We start from the raw sequence: 16,353 nt of genomic DNA, 5'->3' as shown, positions 1-16,353 counted from the left end.
GTTACTGGCAGGGCCAACTTCTTTCACTTTACTACTCCTTCCCTCTAACCCTTGTCTTCTTCGTTGGTAGAGGGAAGTAACTCATGAGACACTCTCAGGGTCCCCTCAACACCCACCATACCTGCTGTTTGGGACTCCAGTCATCAGCATGAACAGGGAAATAAAGTCTGCCTCCACTGTGAACCTCTAAAAACTATGCCAGGTCCTCTGATTCTAAATTCCATTTTCTTTCTACTATGTCAGTGCCTCTTATATTCATGCCAAATATTCATTTTTGTGCCAGGTGCTTTCTTTCCCATAGTCTTTAGGGAAGGTTGGAGGAAGGCAAGGAAGGAAGAGGACAGGAAAGATTCTTCTGCCTAACGACCTCCAGAGTGTGAGCACCCACTGGCTTTTGGGATGTTTTCCCATTCTCAGGAGTATATATATATATATAGTCTCCCTGGCCACTCCTCTGGAGAAGCAATGTCCGAGGAACAGGGACACATTACAGGGCTGCTGAAAATGAGAACTTCCTCTTTATTCCACATATGGAAGCTGGTTTCTGCAGCTAGGTAGGGAAAGGGCTTTGGCCTGGCCCTACCTCTGTGTGGGTCCTAGAGATAAGGGTCTAGATTATGGTGACAAGGCCTTCCTCCAGGTGGGAATGAAAAGTCCTGACCTCCAGTCAGTCTCAAATTAGGGGGTGGGGGCAACAATATGGGGCAATTCCTTGGTAAGGTGAATATCAGCTTGGGGCAGGCTCTTCCAAGCGAGTTCTAAGATCCCATACTGAGCAATGCCCCTGGGAAGCATGGTACGGACGTTATTCTGACCTGGGAGGGACACCACTTCCTGGAACTCCAGAGGACCTTTAGGTTTTTGAGAGCCACTACAAAACAGATGATAGAACAACCGCTCCCCAGGAGCTAGCTCTGTGGCATTTAGGGCCTCCATGGAGGTGATCTCTTGGGACTGGGGTTCCTCTCTCAGTAATAGCTCCTGTAGCAGCTTCTGGATTCGAGGTGACTTAAGTTGGTACAGGTCCATGAGTTGGTAGAACTGTTCCATCCAAGCAGCATGGTCTTTTGCATATCGTTGCTGCAACATCCGCAAGACATAGTACAGAGCCACAAATGTCTCCCAGAGAGGCACCTCTTCCTTTTTCTTAGAGACGGGCTGTACCTTCTTCTCCAGCTTGGGCAATTTGGGAAACCTGCCTTTGTCCTTAAAAACCCAGAAGTCCTTTTGAAACATCAGTGCTAGGGTTTGTTTTTCCACAGAGGCATGGGCACCTGTGAAAATGTCTCTTGTGGCAGGATAGAAGTGTTGCATCTCCATCTCCTTGAGAGCAGCAGATACCTGCTCTGCCCGTGCACTCCGGTAAGGCTCTCCTAGAAGATGCCAATTTACACCCTTTGGGGTCAGAATCTGTTGGGTATCTAATGGGGACGTTGGTGTGGGGACAGCCAAAGGTTTTAACCAGCCTTCCTTTTCCTTTCTTTTTATAGGTGGGATCACTTTCAGGTACTTTGGATCCATGGGCTCCTTACTGGGTTTTGAGATCCGTGCACTTCGTGACTCCAGGACCTGCTTGTGACGGTTTACAATAGCTTTAAGTTGAGCCAGATGTATCCAACCTAAGTTTCCCTTTGAGGTGAGGTCTTTGAGAAGCTGGCACAATCTGTGGAAACTATCCCTAGAAAGCTGTTCTCCTGCCTCCATCTGTTCTAGGACATGGTGGATCCACTCGATATCTGAGAGTCTTACCTGAGCACCCTTGTCCCAAATTTGGGGCACAGGTAATTGTACCTCAGTCATTCCTTTCAGATATGGATGATGCTGCAAAATCCACTTCCACTTAGGCTCTAGTGGTTTGCCTTGGAGTTTGTGAGCTTCTATGGTCTTCCTCAATATTTGAAATAAATATGGAGTCTTTAAGCCTGGCTCTGGGGACTCCAAAACTGTATCCAAAAGTTGTAGAGGTCTGGGCTTATATTTCTCCAGCAGTTCTCCTTGTTTATCCCTAAACCTTGACTCTGGAAGTATCCTGGATGTCTCAAGTGCTCTGGCCTTGTCTTCCCAGGATACTTGTTTCATAGACACTGGCACTAGTATCTTCTCTTGCTTGCCCAGAGCTACGGAGATCACTTTCTTGGAAGGGATTTTCAGAACTTTCAGCTGTAGAGCAGTGTCTTTGATATCAGGGATTCTTTTTCCAATAGAGGGGATTATTTTTCTTCCTTTTTGGTCCTTTTGTTTTTCCACTGGTGACTTAAATAACTTTTCTTTTCTTATGATCTCTTTTTCCCATGATCTTTTCTCCTCTTCTTTCTCACTCGGACTTTCCAACTCTTCCTCACTCAGACTTTCTGACTCTTCCTCACTGATGCTTTCCTCCTCCTCCTCTTCAAACACTTCCTCTTCCTCCTCCCCTTCTTCCTTCTCCCCTTCCTTCTTCTCTTCCCCTTCCTCCTTTTCCTCCCCTTCTTCCTTCTCCCCCTTCTGCACCTTCTTCTTTTTCTTCTTCTTTTTCTTCTCCTTCTTCTCTTTCTCCTTCTCTGCCTCCCTCTTCTTTCCCTCCTCTTCCTCCTCCTCTACCACCTCCCCTTGCTCCTCTACCACCTCCCCTTTGTTTTCTTCCTCTTCCTCTTCCTCCTCCTCCTCCTCCTCTTCTTCCTCTTCCTCTTCCTCAGACAAACTCTCTTGTTCTACTTCACCTACTAAGCTTTCCATTTCTTCAGAAAGGCTCTCTCTGCTTTCCTCATGACCAGGAACTTCTTTCTGTGGTATATCCATGGTCTTTAGCTTTCTTCCTTTTTTCTGTCCCAGCAGTGGAATTACCTCCTCATCCTCTGTTAGTTCCTCCTCCTCCTCTTCCTGTATGACCTCTCTCTGTTGCCTGGCCAACCTGCTTTCTTTCTCCGTTATTTTCTTCTCTTTCTTTATCATTCTTTTCATTTCCTTGGCCAGTTTTCTCTGTTTCTTAGCCAGTTTCTTCTCGTCTTTGCTTATTTCTGGTTGTTCCTCAGAAAAATCCCACTCTTTGGCATCAAGTTTGTTTTGTTCCTTGCTCAATTTCCTTTCCTTAGCAAAGAAGTTCCTCTTCATCTTTGTCAACTCTATTTCCTCCTGAGTCAGTTTCATTTCTTCTTTGGTAAGGTCTTGAAGTGCCTTTAAGATTTTGCTGCTCACTTTTGACTGTGGCTTGGCAGCAACCTCCTTTTCTTTAGCCAACTTCCTCATTGCTTTTGCTAGCTTCCTCTCTTCCTGGGCGTATACTCTCCCTCCTCTGGTAAGTTCCAGTTTTTCCTTGGCAATGTCCCTTTGCTCTGTGGCCAATATCCTATCCTCATACCTCAGTATCTTCTCCTCTAGTGACAATTTTTTCTTGATTAGTTCTAGTTCATTCTTAGTCAGTCTTCTCTGTTTTAAGGTTTCATCAGTCTCTCCGGTGGAGAGAATTTGCTTTCCCTCAGCCAGCCTTATCTTCTCCTGGGCCAGTCTCTTAATTTCTGTGCCCAGTGCCTTTTCTTCCTTGGTTCTGTCCCAGTCTCCTCTGAGCAGTTTTAGTTCTTGAAATACTGTCCTCTTCTCCTTAGCTACTTCCATCTTGTCCTGGGCTAGATTGTGCTGCTTCTCGGCCAGACTCTCCTCTAATTGGGTCAGCTTTTTCTCTGCTTCAGCCAGCTTCTGCTTCTTCTGCAAAACTTTTTCCTTTTCTTCTATCAGCCTCTTCTCTACCTGAGCAAGTTTATTCTTATACATGTCCAGTTTCTCCTTTGCTTGAACTAATTTATTTCTGTTCTGGGTGAGGTTTTCTTTGACCCAGAGGAAGTTCTCTTTCTTCTGAGCCAATTTCACTTTCTCCTGAAGCAGATTCTCCTTCTCCTGAGCCAAAGACTTCTCCCTCCAGGCTACTATATTCTTGTTCTTTGTGAGTTTCTCCTTGCTCTGGGCCAGTTTTTCTTTTTCCTGGGCCAGTTTTAACTTGTTCTCCATCAGTTTCTTCCTTTTCTGGGCCAGCCTTTCCTCTTCCGCAGGAAGTTTCTCCTTGTCCTCAGCCAGTTTCTTCTCTTCCTGGATCAGCAGTTCTTCTTCCAGGGCCAGTGTTTTCTCTTCCTTAATCAGTTTCTGCTCTTGCCAGGCCAGTGTCTTCTCTTCCTGAGCCAGACCCTCCTCTTCCTCAGCGAGCTCCTTCAATTCCTGATTCAGTTCCTCTTCTTTCCGAGCCAGTTCCTCCTCTTCCCATGTCAGCTCCTCCAATTCCTGGGCTATTTCCTTTTCTTGCAGTGCCAGGTCTTGCTCCTTTTGGGTCAGTTTTTCGATCTTCTTGACCAATATATTTTTTATCTCAGCCAGCTTCTCTCCTTTCTTTGCTATTTTCTCTTCTTCTTGAGCCAGTTCCTCAAATTTCTTAGCCAGTTTCTTCTTTCTCTGGGCCAGTTTTTCTGCTTCCTGGCTTAGCTTTTCTTCTCTTTGGGCCAGTTTTTCCTCTTTGTAGACAAACTTCTTCTCTGCCTGGACCATTGTCCTGTCCCTCTGAGCCAGCTTCCCATATTCCTTGGCCAGTTTTCTTTCTTCCTGGGCCAGTTTTCTCTCTTCCTGGGCTAGCTTCTCTTCTTCTTGTGCCAGCTTCCTTTCTTCTTGGGCTCGTTTCCTTTCGGCCTGGGCTCGTTTCCTCTCGACCCAGGCCTGTTTATACTCTTTTTGGATCTGTCTCTGCTCTTTTGACATTGGCTCTTTTTGTTCTCCCTGTTCCTGAGACAATTCTTCTCCTTCTAGGGCCAATTTCTCCTCATCCTCTCTGGGCTTGGCTTTTACCTTTTCCCAGATCTCTGCCCACTCATCCCATATCTGCTTCTTGTCCTCATCGAGCTTTTCCTCCTCTGAGAGTGGTTTCTTTTCATCCATTTGTGGTTTCTCCTCTTCCCCAAGACTCCTCCTGTCCCAAGCTTTCTTCCATTCATCCCACGACATCTTTGTCTCACCATGGCCCTGTTTCCACTCATCCCAGGACTTCTTCCACTCCTGCCAGGACAGCTTCCTCTCATCTGTAACTGGCCTTTCTTCCTGCTTAGCTACTTCCTCCTTTGGTTTGGCCACTTCCTTTACTGCCTGACTCACATCCCTCTCTTCTTTGCTCACTTTCCTCTCTTTTTTATCCCCTTTTATTTCCTGCTGAACTTCTTTCCTCTCTTGCTTAAAGGGTTTCTTAAATTTCTTCTCTTCTTTCTTTGGTATTTGTTGTCCCTTAGTTAGGCCATCGGATTTTAAAAAGATAGCTTTCTTTTTCTTGCCTTTTTTGAGAATCACCTGGGTTTCCTGCAAGTACGGCATGTCCCTTGTTTCCTCTTGCACCTGCTCTTGCACCTCTGGTATCTCATCCTCCCTTTCGGTCATTATGTCTTCTCTAATTGCCCCTTCATGAATAAAAATTGGTTTCTCCTCTGGCCAGGCTACATCCCAGTCTAGGTCCTCAAGCAGAATGTCACTTTTTTTCTCCAACAAAGGGCAGATCTCCTGAAAAAGTTCCCAACTGGGCCGCTTATCTGCCAGTACCTCCTGAGCCATGGTCACTAGTTCCATGTTTAGAGCCTCTGACATTTCTGTTTGGGAACCAGATATTCTCAGGGTCATAAGACGACATAGATCATCTCGCCATGATGCGCCATCTTCAGTGGTGGCCTTGCGGCCAGGCGCTCCAGAGGCACCCCGCCCTTTGGCTTTCAGCTGCTTCACGACTCGCTCTTCCTTTACAGCAGCCAGAGATTCATTGATTGTAAACTTAGCTTCTTTTGTCTTCTTCTTGCCCCTCATTATGGGTTTCTGAACTGTTCTTTTCTTGCCTTTTCTGTCATGTATTTTCCTCAGCAGCTTCAGGGTCAATGCAAAATGGTCCTTTGAGGTGTCTTTCTCTGGAGGTTGTTCACCATCTTTTGAAATCTTTACTAAACTGATGGTTGAAGACACTCTAGAATGGGCGGCTGTATCTTCCACCAAAACTGGTGCAGCTTCACTCTGGTCAGTTTCACCCTCTAAGGGACCCGGCTCTTTGCCAGCCTCTTTTATCTTCTTGAGGGTCCGCCACAATTTTCGGGCTGCAGGGAAGACCAGGAAATGGAGATAAGGAAGGCATGGGGGTGCCTAGATCACATTTTTCCCACTAATGGTATGAGCTAAGAGGAATTGTCATTTTAAAAAAGTAGCAACAGAAGGGGGTAAGGCCTTTAAAGAAAAAGGACTCCCCTTACTGTATTCCAGTGCGCCCCCCCCCCTTCCAAATCCTACGGAGATAAGCCTTGGAGTGTCCCTGAGTTTGGGTAGATTCTTCCTAGGAAGTTTCTTTCTATGAAAAGATCTACTTATCTCTAGTCCTACATGGTTGATATCTCTTCACCTGTGTTAGCCCTAACTACGTTGCCTCTCAGGGACCCTTAGGCATGAGCCAGATCACTCCATACGTACTCTGCTTTTTGCCCCCTGCTCGGCCCCGTCTTTGGCCTTTGCCAGGCTTGATGGCAACTTCAGATTCTTGGGGAATTCTGTCAGATTTCTTGGAAAGGGATAAATGTGAAGAAGTCTTTGAGACCTCTAAAGAAAAAGCAGGCTTTTTGTGTCCCTCTGACAAGGTCAGGTTTTCATTCAATCGCTGTTCCACTTGATTATGAAGGATTTGGAGATCTGTGGCCCGCATCCCCAGCAGATGATCTAGGGATTCCTCTCCAATCATTTCCTGCCTTTGAAAGTCAAAGAGAGGAAAGACCATGGTGAATCAAGGACAACAAGAAAGAGACGGAAGGAACTGCTGTGCAACAGGCAAGGGGGCCTGGCATAGTGGCCAAAAAAAGACAGTATATGTCAAGGTAAAGGATGGCGAAGAAGAAAGAAGTCTAGAAAGCCAGGTGGCAATGAATGGTGTGTATGGGGACAAGAGGGGTAGGAGAAAAGGATGAAAAGGGGAACTCAAAAGGTAGGGGACAGACAGGAGCAAGAGAAGAAATGGAGACAAAGGAGCAATCAGGATTGTCAGGATGGTCTAGGAATGGAAAAAGACTATGAAAGATAAAAAGGACAGGAAGAGTTAATGGACAAGTATGAAGAGATAGTGAAGGAAGGGTAAGGGAGAAGAAAAGTAGAGACTAGTCAGAAACTGCAGAAGGCACAAAGAACTTACTGCATCTTCCGGAAGGTCTCTCGGTTCTGGATCAGGTGTAGGAGTGAGGACTTAGAGTGGACTCCAGTGTCAGTCATGAGGCTCAGGGCCTTACTCCTCACTCTTTCATCCTTATCCATCAGTCCTTGGGCCAGTGGCATGGCAAAGAGATGAGTAATCATTCCTAGACGCTTTAGCCCTTCCCAAGCTAGCTCTCGGATCAGTGGGTTGGAATTGGTGGTATCATCCAGTAGACGATGGGCTGTTTCAGAGCGCAAGGATGAAGACACTTCGTAAGAAGCAAAGATTTGCCCCAATGCACCAATACAGCACTGGTACTTCAGTGGAGAAGCGTGAATCATGATGCAGAGGATTGTCTCCACCAGACTATTAATAGCTATTTCACTCATCTTTCTCCCTAGCCAACTGCGATTTGCTGAGTCTGTAAGGACACTGTAGGTTATATCCTTGGACATTCTCATTTCTAGGAAGCTTTCGTCTTCCTTTTCCTGTGTATATGGTTTGAAATCACTGAGAGCTCTTACCTTTCTGTGCCAGAAGAAGAATTGTTGGGTCTTGTCCCATTCCATCTCCTGCATGGGTGAATGCAGGTTGCACTGTAGGTATATTGGACTACCCTCTGGCCAAAGACGGGCACGAATTACTGAGTTGGGGATGTAGCAATCAGGGGCTAAGAGCCATTTCCTCCCATGACCAAAGTAGCATTGCAATGTTTGGTAAGGGTTGAGTCCATCCCAAGAAGTCAGCTGTAGTTGGGGAGGAACCACGTAATGAGGAGGTTTGCTCACATCTGTCTGACTGGTTTCCTCTTCATACAAGGAGTCATATCTGAAGGCAGACAGTAACACAGTGCTCCCCTGCTCATCTTCTTCTATGACGTGTGGCACTGTATGGTCAAAGGCAATGGCCCGCTTATTGACAAGTTTCTCCAGACCCACTAATTCCTGTTGCCCTTTTCCAAGGTAGATATACTTGGGCACAAACATGGTCTCAAAGGAGAAGAAGAAGCTCGGTGTGAAAGGCTTAGGGGCCTCTAGCACGTCATCTGTCATGCTCATAAAGGAAAGGCGAGCCAGCAGGCTTGGGTGAAGCAGTTTTAGACAGGACACCAGATAAAGACTCTGGTTAAAAGTCACAAGCAAGTCACCCCGGTCATTTGCAAAGCAGAGTGGGCCAAAGTGCAGTGATGAGTCCAGCATAGCTACAAGTCTACCATGGAAGTTCCAGACCCGGACAGACCCATCAATACCACCCGTGACAAAAAGACTCAAGGACAGGCAGACATCAAAGGATGTGATGGTGCACTGGTGCAGAGGCAATGTCTCTATAAACGATGAGCCTTCCTGTGACTCAGAGGACAGAAAATCATGGAACTTCCAGAGACGCAGGCAGTTAGTCTCCGTAATGGCACCTACAGACTTGGGCAAGAGTATCAGGTGTCTTAGGTGACAGCTGCTGAGAATGCTGGCAAGCGGTTTCAAATGGACTTTCCTCCCCTCAAGCACAGCCTCTGATAGGTGCACGTAATTATCCATTCCATAGGAACAGAGCAAAGCATTTTCTCGGCTACCAAGAAGCCCTCCAGATAGTGTAGTGAGTGCCAGGATAGGTCCGAAGTGCATGAATTTCTCTATTCGGGCACAGTGGTGCTGGGAAAGCACTCTTACCATACCACTCTGGTGTCCAGAGAACATAAGTCCCTGTAGACCCCGACCCAGGTGAAAATCCCCATAAGCCAGGCATTGCACCCAGTCTTGAGAATCCGGTGAAGTGCACAAGAGATACTTGGCTGGGCAAGGGCAGCGGGTCGTGTCAAACACCAGCACCTCTGCATTGCCTGTCGCTACAAAGAGCTCCTCTTTTTCTGGGTCGTAAGCCCAATCCACAGCCTGGTCCAGGATCGAGAAGGGCCAGGTAAGAACCAGAAGATCCCCAGTTAGTGGGGACACAAAGTGCAATAAGCCATCTGCGGTAGTGCACAGGATCCGGAACCAGTTATCACCACAGCGGACCCGACGCAGCTGCTGGGCAGCAGAGCTGAGGACGTTGAAGAGGCTATAGAAGCAAGGCAGACGGCGCAAGGAGAAAGTATGGGTAGTCTGGCAGAAGAACGTCGTGTTGTCAATAAACTGGAGCCTGTACAGTTCCTCATCAAGTTCTAGCCGCCGCAGCATGTTCCCCGAGGTCAGGCTCCACTCCTTGATTAAGCCTTCCTTGCCAGCTGTTAGCAGGGTGTGGGCCTCTGGCCGGCTGCGGATACAGATCACTGTTGACACGTGCGCCTTGAAACTGTGGAGGTAGTTTCCCCGCATGAGGCCCCATACTTGGATTTCCCCAGTCTTATTTCCGGCATAGAGGAAGTCCTGGTCAAAACAGGTGAAGCAGCAGGTGATAGAGGAGCCACTGGTGGTGGAAGTGAACCTCTGAACCTCTCCAAGCTGGCCTTGGCCTTGGCGCTCAAGGACCCTGACCACCGTCTCACACAGCGCTAGCAGAGAGCCATTGGGGCCATTCAGCCTGATGTCCTGGACAAGCTCGTCACCAGGCATGGGAACCGTGTAGGCTATCTGGAGGCCCTTGCCACTCCTCTCGATGCTCCAGGTGACTACTGCCCCCAGGATGCCCGACAGAAGCATTTTCATTTCTGGGTCATAGCAAAGGCAGTTGATGTTGAAGTGACAGGGCACTATACCCAGGGGTTTGAATGACCAAAAGTGGTCCCCAAAGAGCCGCAGGAGCAGGTCACCACAGTAGACCACGAGGATATGAAAGGAACCTGTGTGGACCATGGATTGGATGGGCGGCAGTCGTTCACTCATGGAGAATGTTCTCTTCTCGACCAGGTCCTCAGATTTGCTCTTCATCCATACTACGGCCTACAAAAAATAAGATGGACAATGCCTTAAAAAGTTAGTAGAAGGGGAAAGGGCAAAATATTCAGCTATTTTCCTCTGTGCTTGTGCTGAAGAGGACTTGGACGGCTCTCATGTGTTTTTACCCCTTGGTTATGGGAATTGGAAATCTGTAGAAGCAGGAAGCCTGCGACCCTTTCTCTAATGTTGGCCTACTTTAGGGGACCCAAAAAATCTATTCAGGGAGAGACTGTAATTGGGAGAAGTGAGGAGAGGGAACCCTAGATCTAGGCAATTCTCATTCAAGAGGTAGATTTCCCTTTGTCAGTTGGGTGAGAGCTTAAGTGGGCACAGCCCCCTGTTGAATGAGCTAAGAAGGAGAAGAAAGGCTCGGCAGTTTTACCTGTATTTCTTTGGAGCTTGTCACCCAAGAGAGGGAGGCAAAGAAGTTGGCCTCACTGAAGTAATGGCATATAAGCGGCATGTTTTGAGGATGGCGAGACTCTCTGAACAGTATCTGGGACTGGTCGCTCAGCACAACCACCTCATTCTTTGGGTCTTCTGACGTTTGCTGGAGAGAGGCATGGCATGAAACAAAGAGACCAGGACACACGTGTGCTAAATATATTCTCACACAAGTCACAACTGAAGCATTTCCTGAGGACATGCCTCATGCCTGTTATACCCACACACGCACAACTTATCACTTGTAGGATACTAACACCTCACAAGCAAGTAACACATGCCCAACACAAGAGAGAACCAAACCGTTACAGGGCCTAAATGGGCAAATTTCACAGTGTGGGAAAACAGATATTCTTCTCAACATGTCTGTTCACTAACACTCCCCCCTCTATCTCTACAAGGTACATAGGTCATAAAAGACACATTTTGCACATTACCCAGGCAAGTGCGCCACCGCAGACCTACATGCACTGTAACAGAGCGTGACAAAAGTCAGCGCCACTTTAAAGTCTTTGGCACTTAAATGTGCACAAAGTTAAGACTTTAACACCCTACCTGGCCTTTAAACTTGACAGAGGAAGATATTTTATATGCAGTATGTATTATTCCGCAGTGATAGAGCAGGTGCTAGGACACACGTGCCTGGGATGGTTTACACAGAGCGAACCAGAGTGAAACTGAGGTTGGCAGATGTCCTGTCGGTGCCTTCTCCCTTCTCTTTTAGAAAAATATCTCTCCCCAAAAGGTTGGCTCCTCTGACAATGCTCTAAAGTGTTCACCTTCCACTATCAAAATGTACTCACAAGAGATCCCTAGGCCATTCATTTGAAAATGGATGGCCCACTTCCTACTAAGGTGACAAGTGTCTTATAGTCTACTGTGCCTGCTTCCTGTATCCCTGGAAAACCTATGCTCCTCTGAAGCGCTCATAACTATCAAGATAGATAGAGGCCAATAACATGTTTATGTCCTACATATGTATTACCTTGCTTTTATGTATGATGTCATTTATGAGATATTTAAAATCCTTCCACAGGGGAATGAGTCTCGTGGAAGACATCACATTGATTATTCCCTGGTCCTCCTCAGGACCGTTGCTTAAAAACCTGTGGGAATCCAAAAGAGGCCAGCTTAGCCATTACTACTCTTTGAGGAATTAGGACTCAGGAGTCAAGATCCATGAACTCTTGTGTATGGAACACTTTTTTGAACGTCAGGAACTAACACAAGACACACATTCTCATTTAATTCTCACTGAGGCCCAGTGAGGTAGGTATAACCCCATTTAATAGATGAGGAAATTGAGGCTTGGGGAGGGTGAATAAAAGAGTTGAGGATTGAATCTTAACACTGGCTGTTATAACCCCACAGGATATTATGGGTGAAGGAAGCAGGGAGGGGGTCTAGAAAGGAATACTGTCACGAACAAATAGCATTTCTTTGCTACTGGTGGTGTGTCAAGAGAGCATTTGCAAGGGCTTGGAGTTCCCAGAGTGTGGTCTCTGGACCTCATGTACCAGGATTCCTAGGGAAAGAGTCTTTCCTAAAATACAAATCCCTAGGTTCTGTCCTAGACCTACTGACACAGAACCATGGCGGTGGGACCCACAGGCCTTCACTTCTAACAAGTCCCCTAGGTGATTCTATGGACATTCATGTCTGACTACTGAAATAGGAAATTGAAATGAGAGGGCCTCTAGGACTAAGAGTCAGACCCTACCTTGTACTACTGGAGAAAGGATTTAGCCCTCTGGCTTTGCAGGCTTGCCCAGGCTTGTGGAATCAAGTAGCTATCCTACACATGATGCATCGGCTGTTCATCATCCTCTTCCCCCTTTCCTTCTCCTTGGCCTTCATGAAGACAAACCTCTACTTTTCCTTCTTGGGTTGAGAATGTTACTTATATAAGCCCCCCTCTGTCAGGGGGCATTCCTGGTCTGATGATGGGCTTGTGTTCTTTATTTGTAAAATGTTTGCCAGCCTTGCCTGCTTCACAGGATTGTTGCAAAGATCAAAAAGGATAATTCCTGTGAATTCATTTTTAAGTATACTCTGAAACAACAAACAGTGATTCCCGCTGTTTTTAGGCTGGTTTGGTTCTCAGACAATTATTTATCTTTCCAACCCATACTTGGTACTTTTCAGTTGCTCTGGAAACATGACAGCTAAATTTATAGTCTGGCCAGCAGAGGGCAATGGAGGCCACCCTTGTGCCTGCCAGATGAAGGAAAACTGATGAACTTTAGGTTTGAAGTAGCTCCTGCTAGGGTGAGACCCTAGGCCAGCACTAGGAACTTGTTAGAAATGCAAATTATTGGGCTCCACACCAGACCTACTGAATTGGTAACTCTGACGGTAGGGCCCCCAAGTCAGTTTTACAATCTCTCTGATCTTAAATGCACTCAAATCTGAGAACCACTTACCTGGAGTAATTGGGAGTTCAGATCAGTTTGGCCTGGACCTCCTGAGGTAAGGTCAGCAGAACCCACCCTCTGGCACTGCTAAGCCCAGGCCCTCTGTTACCACAGAGACTTGGTGGCTGGATTTAGGGGAAGTAGCAGGCAAAACGTGTCGTCCTCTCGTGTATAGAGTGGGTTAGATCCACCCTCCCAAAAAAGTTTTCACATCACTTCATTTCGTCTCAAAAGAATCCCGACAGGCAGAGAGTATTATCTGCATTATAAATTATAAGGAATATGAATTCAGGAGGGGAAAGGGATGTGTTCAGGCTACACGGGACAGATTCAAGACTATGATTCAATCCATTGTTCAGGATTCCACTACCATATCAGAGGAGGAAGAGGCTCTGGCAGCTGATGCCAAGGAAGCTCTCTGACCCACAGACCCACTAATGGGAACTGGTGGCTGGCTGTCAGACACTAACATCCCCTTTGCCTCTTTCTACTCTCCCCAAGGCTGCATGCTGCCCCCCTGCCATACCTTTTCCCATTCTATTCCCCTGTACCACTCCACTTGCTGCTCCTTTGGACATTTCTGGAGCCAGTGTGAGCTGCTTCATTCCAATCTTGCACATTAGTGGATGGCCCAGTGGGCCAGGCCCTTCAGCTCACATTTACCCCACTGGCTCCTCCTTGAAGCCCCAGAGCTGCTCAGAGAGTAGTCATTTGTAACACATTTGTGGTCATTGCCATCAGTTTGCATTGTTTCTAACATCTCCTCTGGATCCAACATTCTCTTGGCTAGCCTGCAAAAAGTAAGCGGTTAGGAAGGACCCTTTGGGGGCACATTCCTTCAGAGTTAGTAAGAAAGAAGGTCTTCAAACCCCAAGCCTCTGTGTTTGTTTGTTTGTTTGTTTGCCATTCTCTCATTCCCTATATACTAGCTTCCTCAGGTCACCCTCAGAGGAAACCTCTCTCCTAAAGTTTCCTCACATTTGACTCTCCAATCCCATTATCTGTCCCTAAAAGCTGGAGTGAGCTCCAGATGCCTTAATTCCAATAGTCTTGACATTTTAATATCTTGATAACCCAAAGATGATCTAATGGGAGAATTCAAACCCTGCAGTCAATTTAGGGGAGTTAGTATTTGGGGCCAAGGTTTGGTATGTCCTACTGACTATGGAGGCCAACCAGGTCTATGACTGGGCACTGCACTACATCCTTTTCTTAGCTGCACTCTCCAATGTGATGAGATGGAAGGCCAGATTCCAGCAAGTCCTGCCTTTGTAATAAAGAGAATTGGCTCTAGGGGGCACTGCACTCCATGAGACTCTTGGGCTCCTGGGCTCCCTTAGGGTCACTGTGTGGCTAGGTGTATGACCTGGAGGGCATACAGTTCTTGCCCCAGAGAGCTTATAGTTCAGCAAGGAAGGCAGACATCAAAGAGTAGTCATAAAATTGATTACAATGAGAAATTCTGAGTGATGGGTTATATTATTTGAACTTTTCTGCAACTTTTAATCTTCTCAAGGTTAAAACAGATTATGCTATAGATTTGCTTTTAAGAAGGAAAGGAACAAAGCCCTGTGAGTACATATAACAAGGAGACTTGGCCACCCAGAAGGAGGGTGATGTGTGCTCCACACATTGAGATATGTCCTGCATGAACCCCATGGCCTCATAGGCGGCTCTCACATTATAGGACAAGGTTACAGAGAACTGGCATCAGAAGGGCCTAATTAGTCAGGGGGGCTGTAATGCCAGAGGCAATCTTGGGAACTGATTGGGCATTTTAAATATATTGTTTCATTTAATTCTTTTTTTTTTTTTTTTTAAAGATTTTATCTATTTATTCATGAGAAAGAGAGAGGCAGACACAGGCAGAGGGAGAAGCAGACTCCATGCAGGGAGCCTGATGTGGGACTCGATCCCAGAACCCCAGGATTACACCCTGGGCCCTGGTCTCAACCGCTGAGTCACCCAGGCATCTTTGTTTCATTTAATTCTTATGATGATTCTATGACTTAGCTAGCATCCTCCATTTAAACAACTTTTTTAAATGGACATGGTAAAAAATATTCAAAAGATAACCAAGGAGCGTATAATGAAAAAGTCACACATGAGAACCTATCCCTGCTTCCCCTTCACAAAGATAGCCCTGGCTGTGTCTTTCTACAGGTGTTCTGTACATACTCAAGCATATATGTAAAAGGTATCCTTCAAATGGTAATGCACTATATATACTGTTCTGCAGTGTTCTCTCTCATCTAATATATCATAGAGATTAACTCATATTAATACATATAGCTTGGTCTCATTTTTCAGCAGTTGCCAGCAGCATGGTATTGATCATTTATTTATCCAAACTTAATAATTAATGGACATCGGACAGTTTCCAACCTTTTGCCACGACAGCCCACACCACAAATGAGTATCTTTGTTAATGCCTCAGTTTTAATTTTATTTCATTTTAAATGAAATTTTAAAATTGAAGCAATGTAAACATAACTATTTGGGATATATTGGGTTAAATAAAATATTAAAATTGATTTCACCCGTTTCTTTAATTTTTTAATGTAATAATGAAAATGGCATATGTGGTTGCATTATAATTCTGTTGGATACTCCTGTTTAAGATTGTCCCTGTCTGGGAGTGGTCTGATAACCCCACTGGTCTTAGGTCCCTCCGTTTAGGAACCCAGTTTGTCCTGACTTCCCGGTGTCCCCATAATCACCCAACCTGGCAGGAAGTAAGCGCTTAACACATTTCTGTTGAATGAATGACCCTCTGCCCTCTCCCAGGAAGAATATATATTTCCCAGCTTCAAGTCTTAACGGAGCATCTTCTTGGAAGAATGAATGAAGTGGGAATGGTATTGAGTGGATTTTCTTGATAGAGGACCTTGCACTTGAGCCAATTTCCTCTTTAATCCCAATGGAGTTGGAGTGGTTAACATCTGTTTTTTTTTTTTTTTTTTTTTTTTAAAGGTTCGGATTCTTGATTATGTCAGTAGGTGGACTAAATCTGAACACAATTCCCAGGCGGTCGGTACTCAACAAGCAGTAGACACCCTCAGAATGTGTGATCAACGGAGGGTGGCTAACAGGGCCTCCGGGCAGCCTTCTGGGTGGTGGTCCTGAGGCTCCCGTGGAAGCAAGAGCTCTGGGGCTGCCGGGGCCGGTGAGGCCACCACACCCGAGGCCCCTACACACTCGGCCGCCCGGCCCTCGGCGTGGGCAGGGAGGGCGCGCCCGCCTCTTCAAGGCTGGGGCCATCCATGCCTGTTACCTGCGACGACAGGAATCCGGACAAGGGACGGGTACGGCGCGTGTGGCGACACCCGAGAGCTCCTATGTGAAGGAGCAGACCTAGAAGGAGCGCCTGGCTAGCGACCTTGGGGATGCTGCGGGAAGACTCCGCGGACGGAGCGGTTAGCCCCCCAACCCCGCGCGGCGCAGAGTGACCGAGGCGAAGGGAGGG

General features: G+C 46.6%; 1 protein-coding gene across 1 annotated transcript; it reads right to left on the bottom strand.

Moving 5' to 3' along the window:
- Positions 1-499: 499 nt before the first annotated feature.
- On the bottom strand, positions 500-16,316 carry WDR87 (WD repeat domain 87). Its single transcript, XM_038529026.1, has 8 exons — positions 16,162-16,316; positions 12,897-13,146; positions 11,459-11,579; positions 10,412-10,579; positions 7,157-10,032; positions 6,448-6,719; positions 2,491-6,080; positions 500-2,424 (listed from the first exon to the last, which is right to left on the bottom strand). Exons 3-8 carry the CDS (start codon positions 11,531-11,533, stop codon positions 679-681), a joined length of 8,727 nt encoding a protein of 2,908 aa, XP_038384954.1. The 5' UTR covers positions 11,534-11,579; positions 12,897-13,146; positions 16,162-16,316; the 3' UTR covers positions 500-678.
- Positions 16,317-16,353: the final 37 nt, after the last annotated feature.

The sequence above is a fragment of the Canis lupus genome, chromosome 1 (assembly GCF_011100685.1).
Source record: "Canis lupus familiaris isolate Mischka breed German Shepherd chromosome 1, alternate assembly UU_Cfam_GSD_1.0, whole genome shotgun sequence".
Lineage (NCBI taxonomy): Eukaryota > Metazoa > Chordata > Mammalia > Carnivora > Canidae > Canis > Canis lupus.
This window is presented reverse-complemented; position numbering and strand designations above follow the sequence as displayed.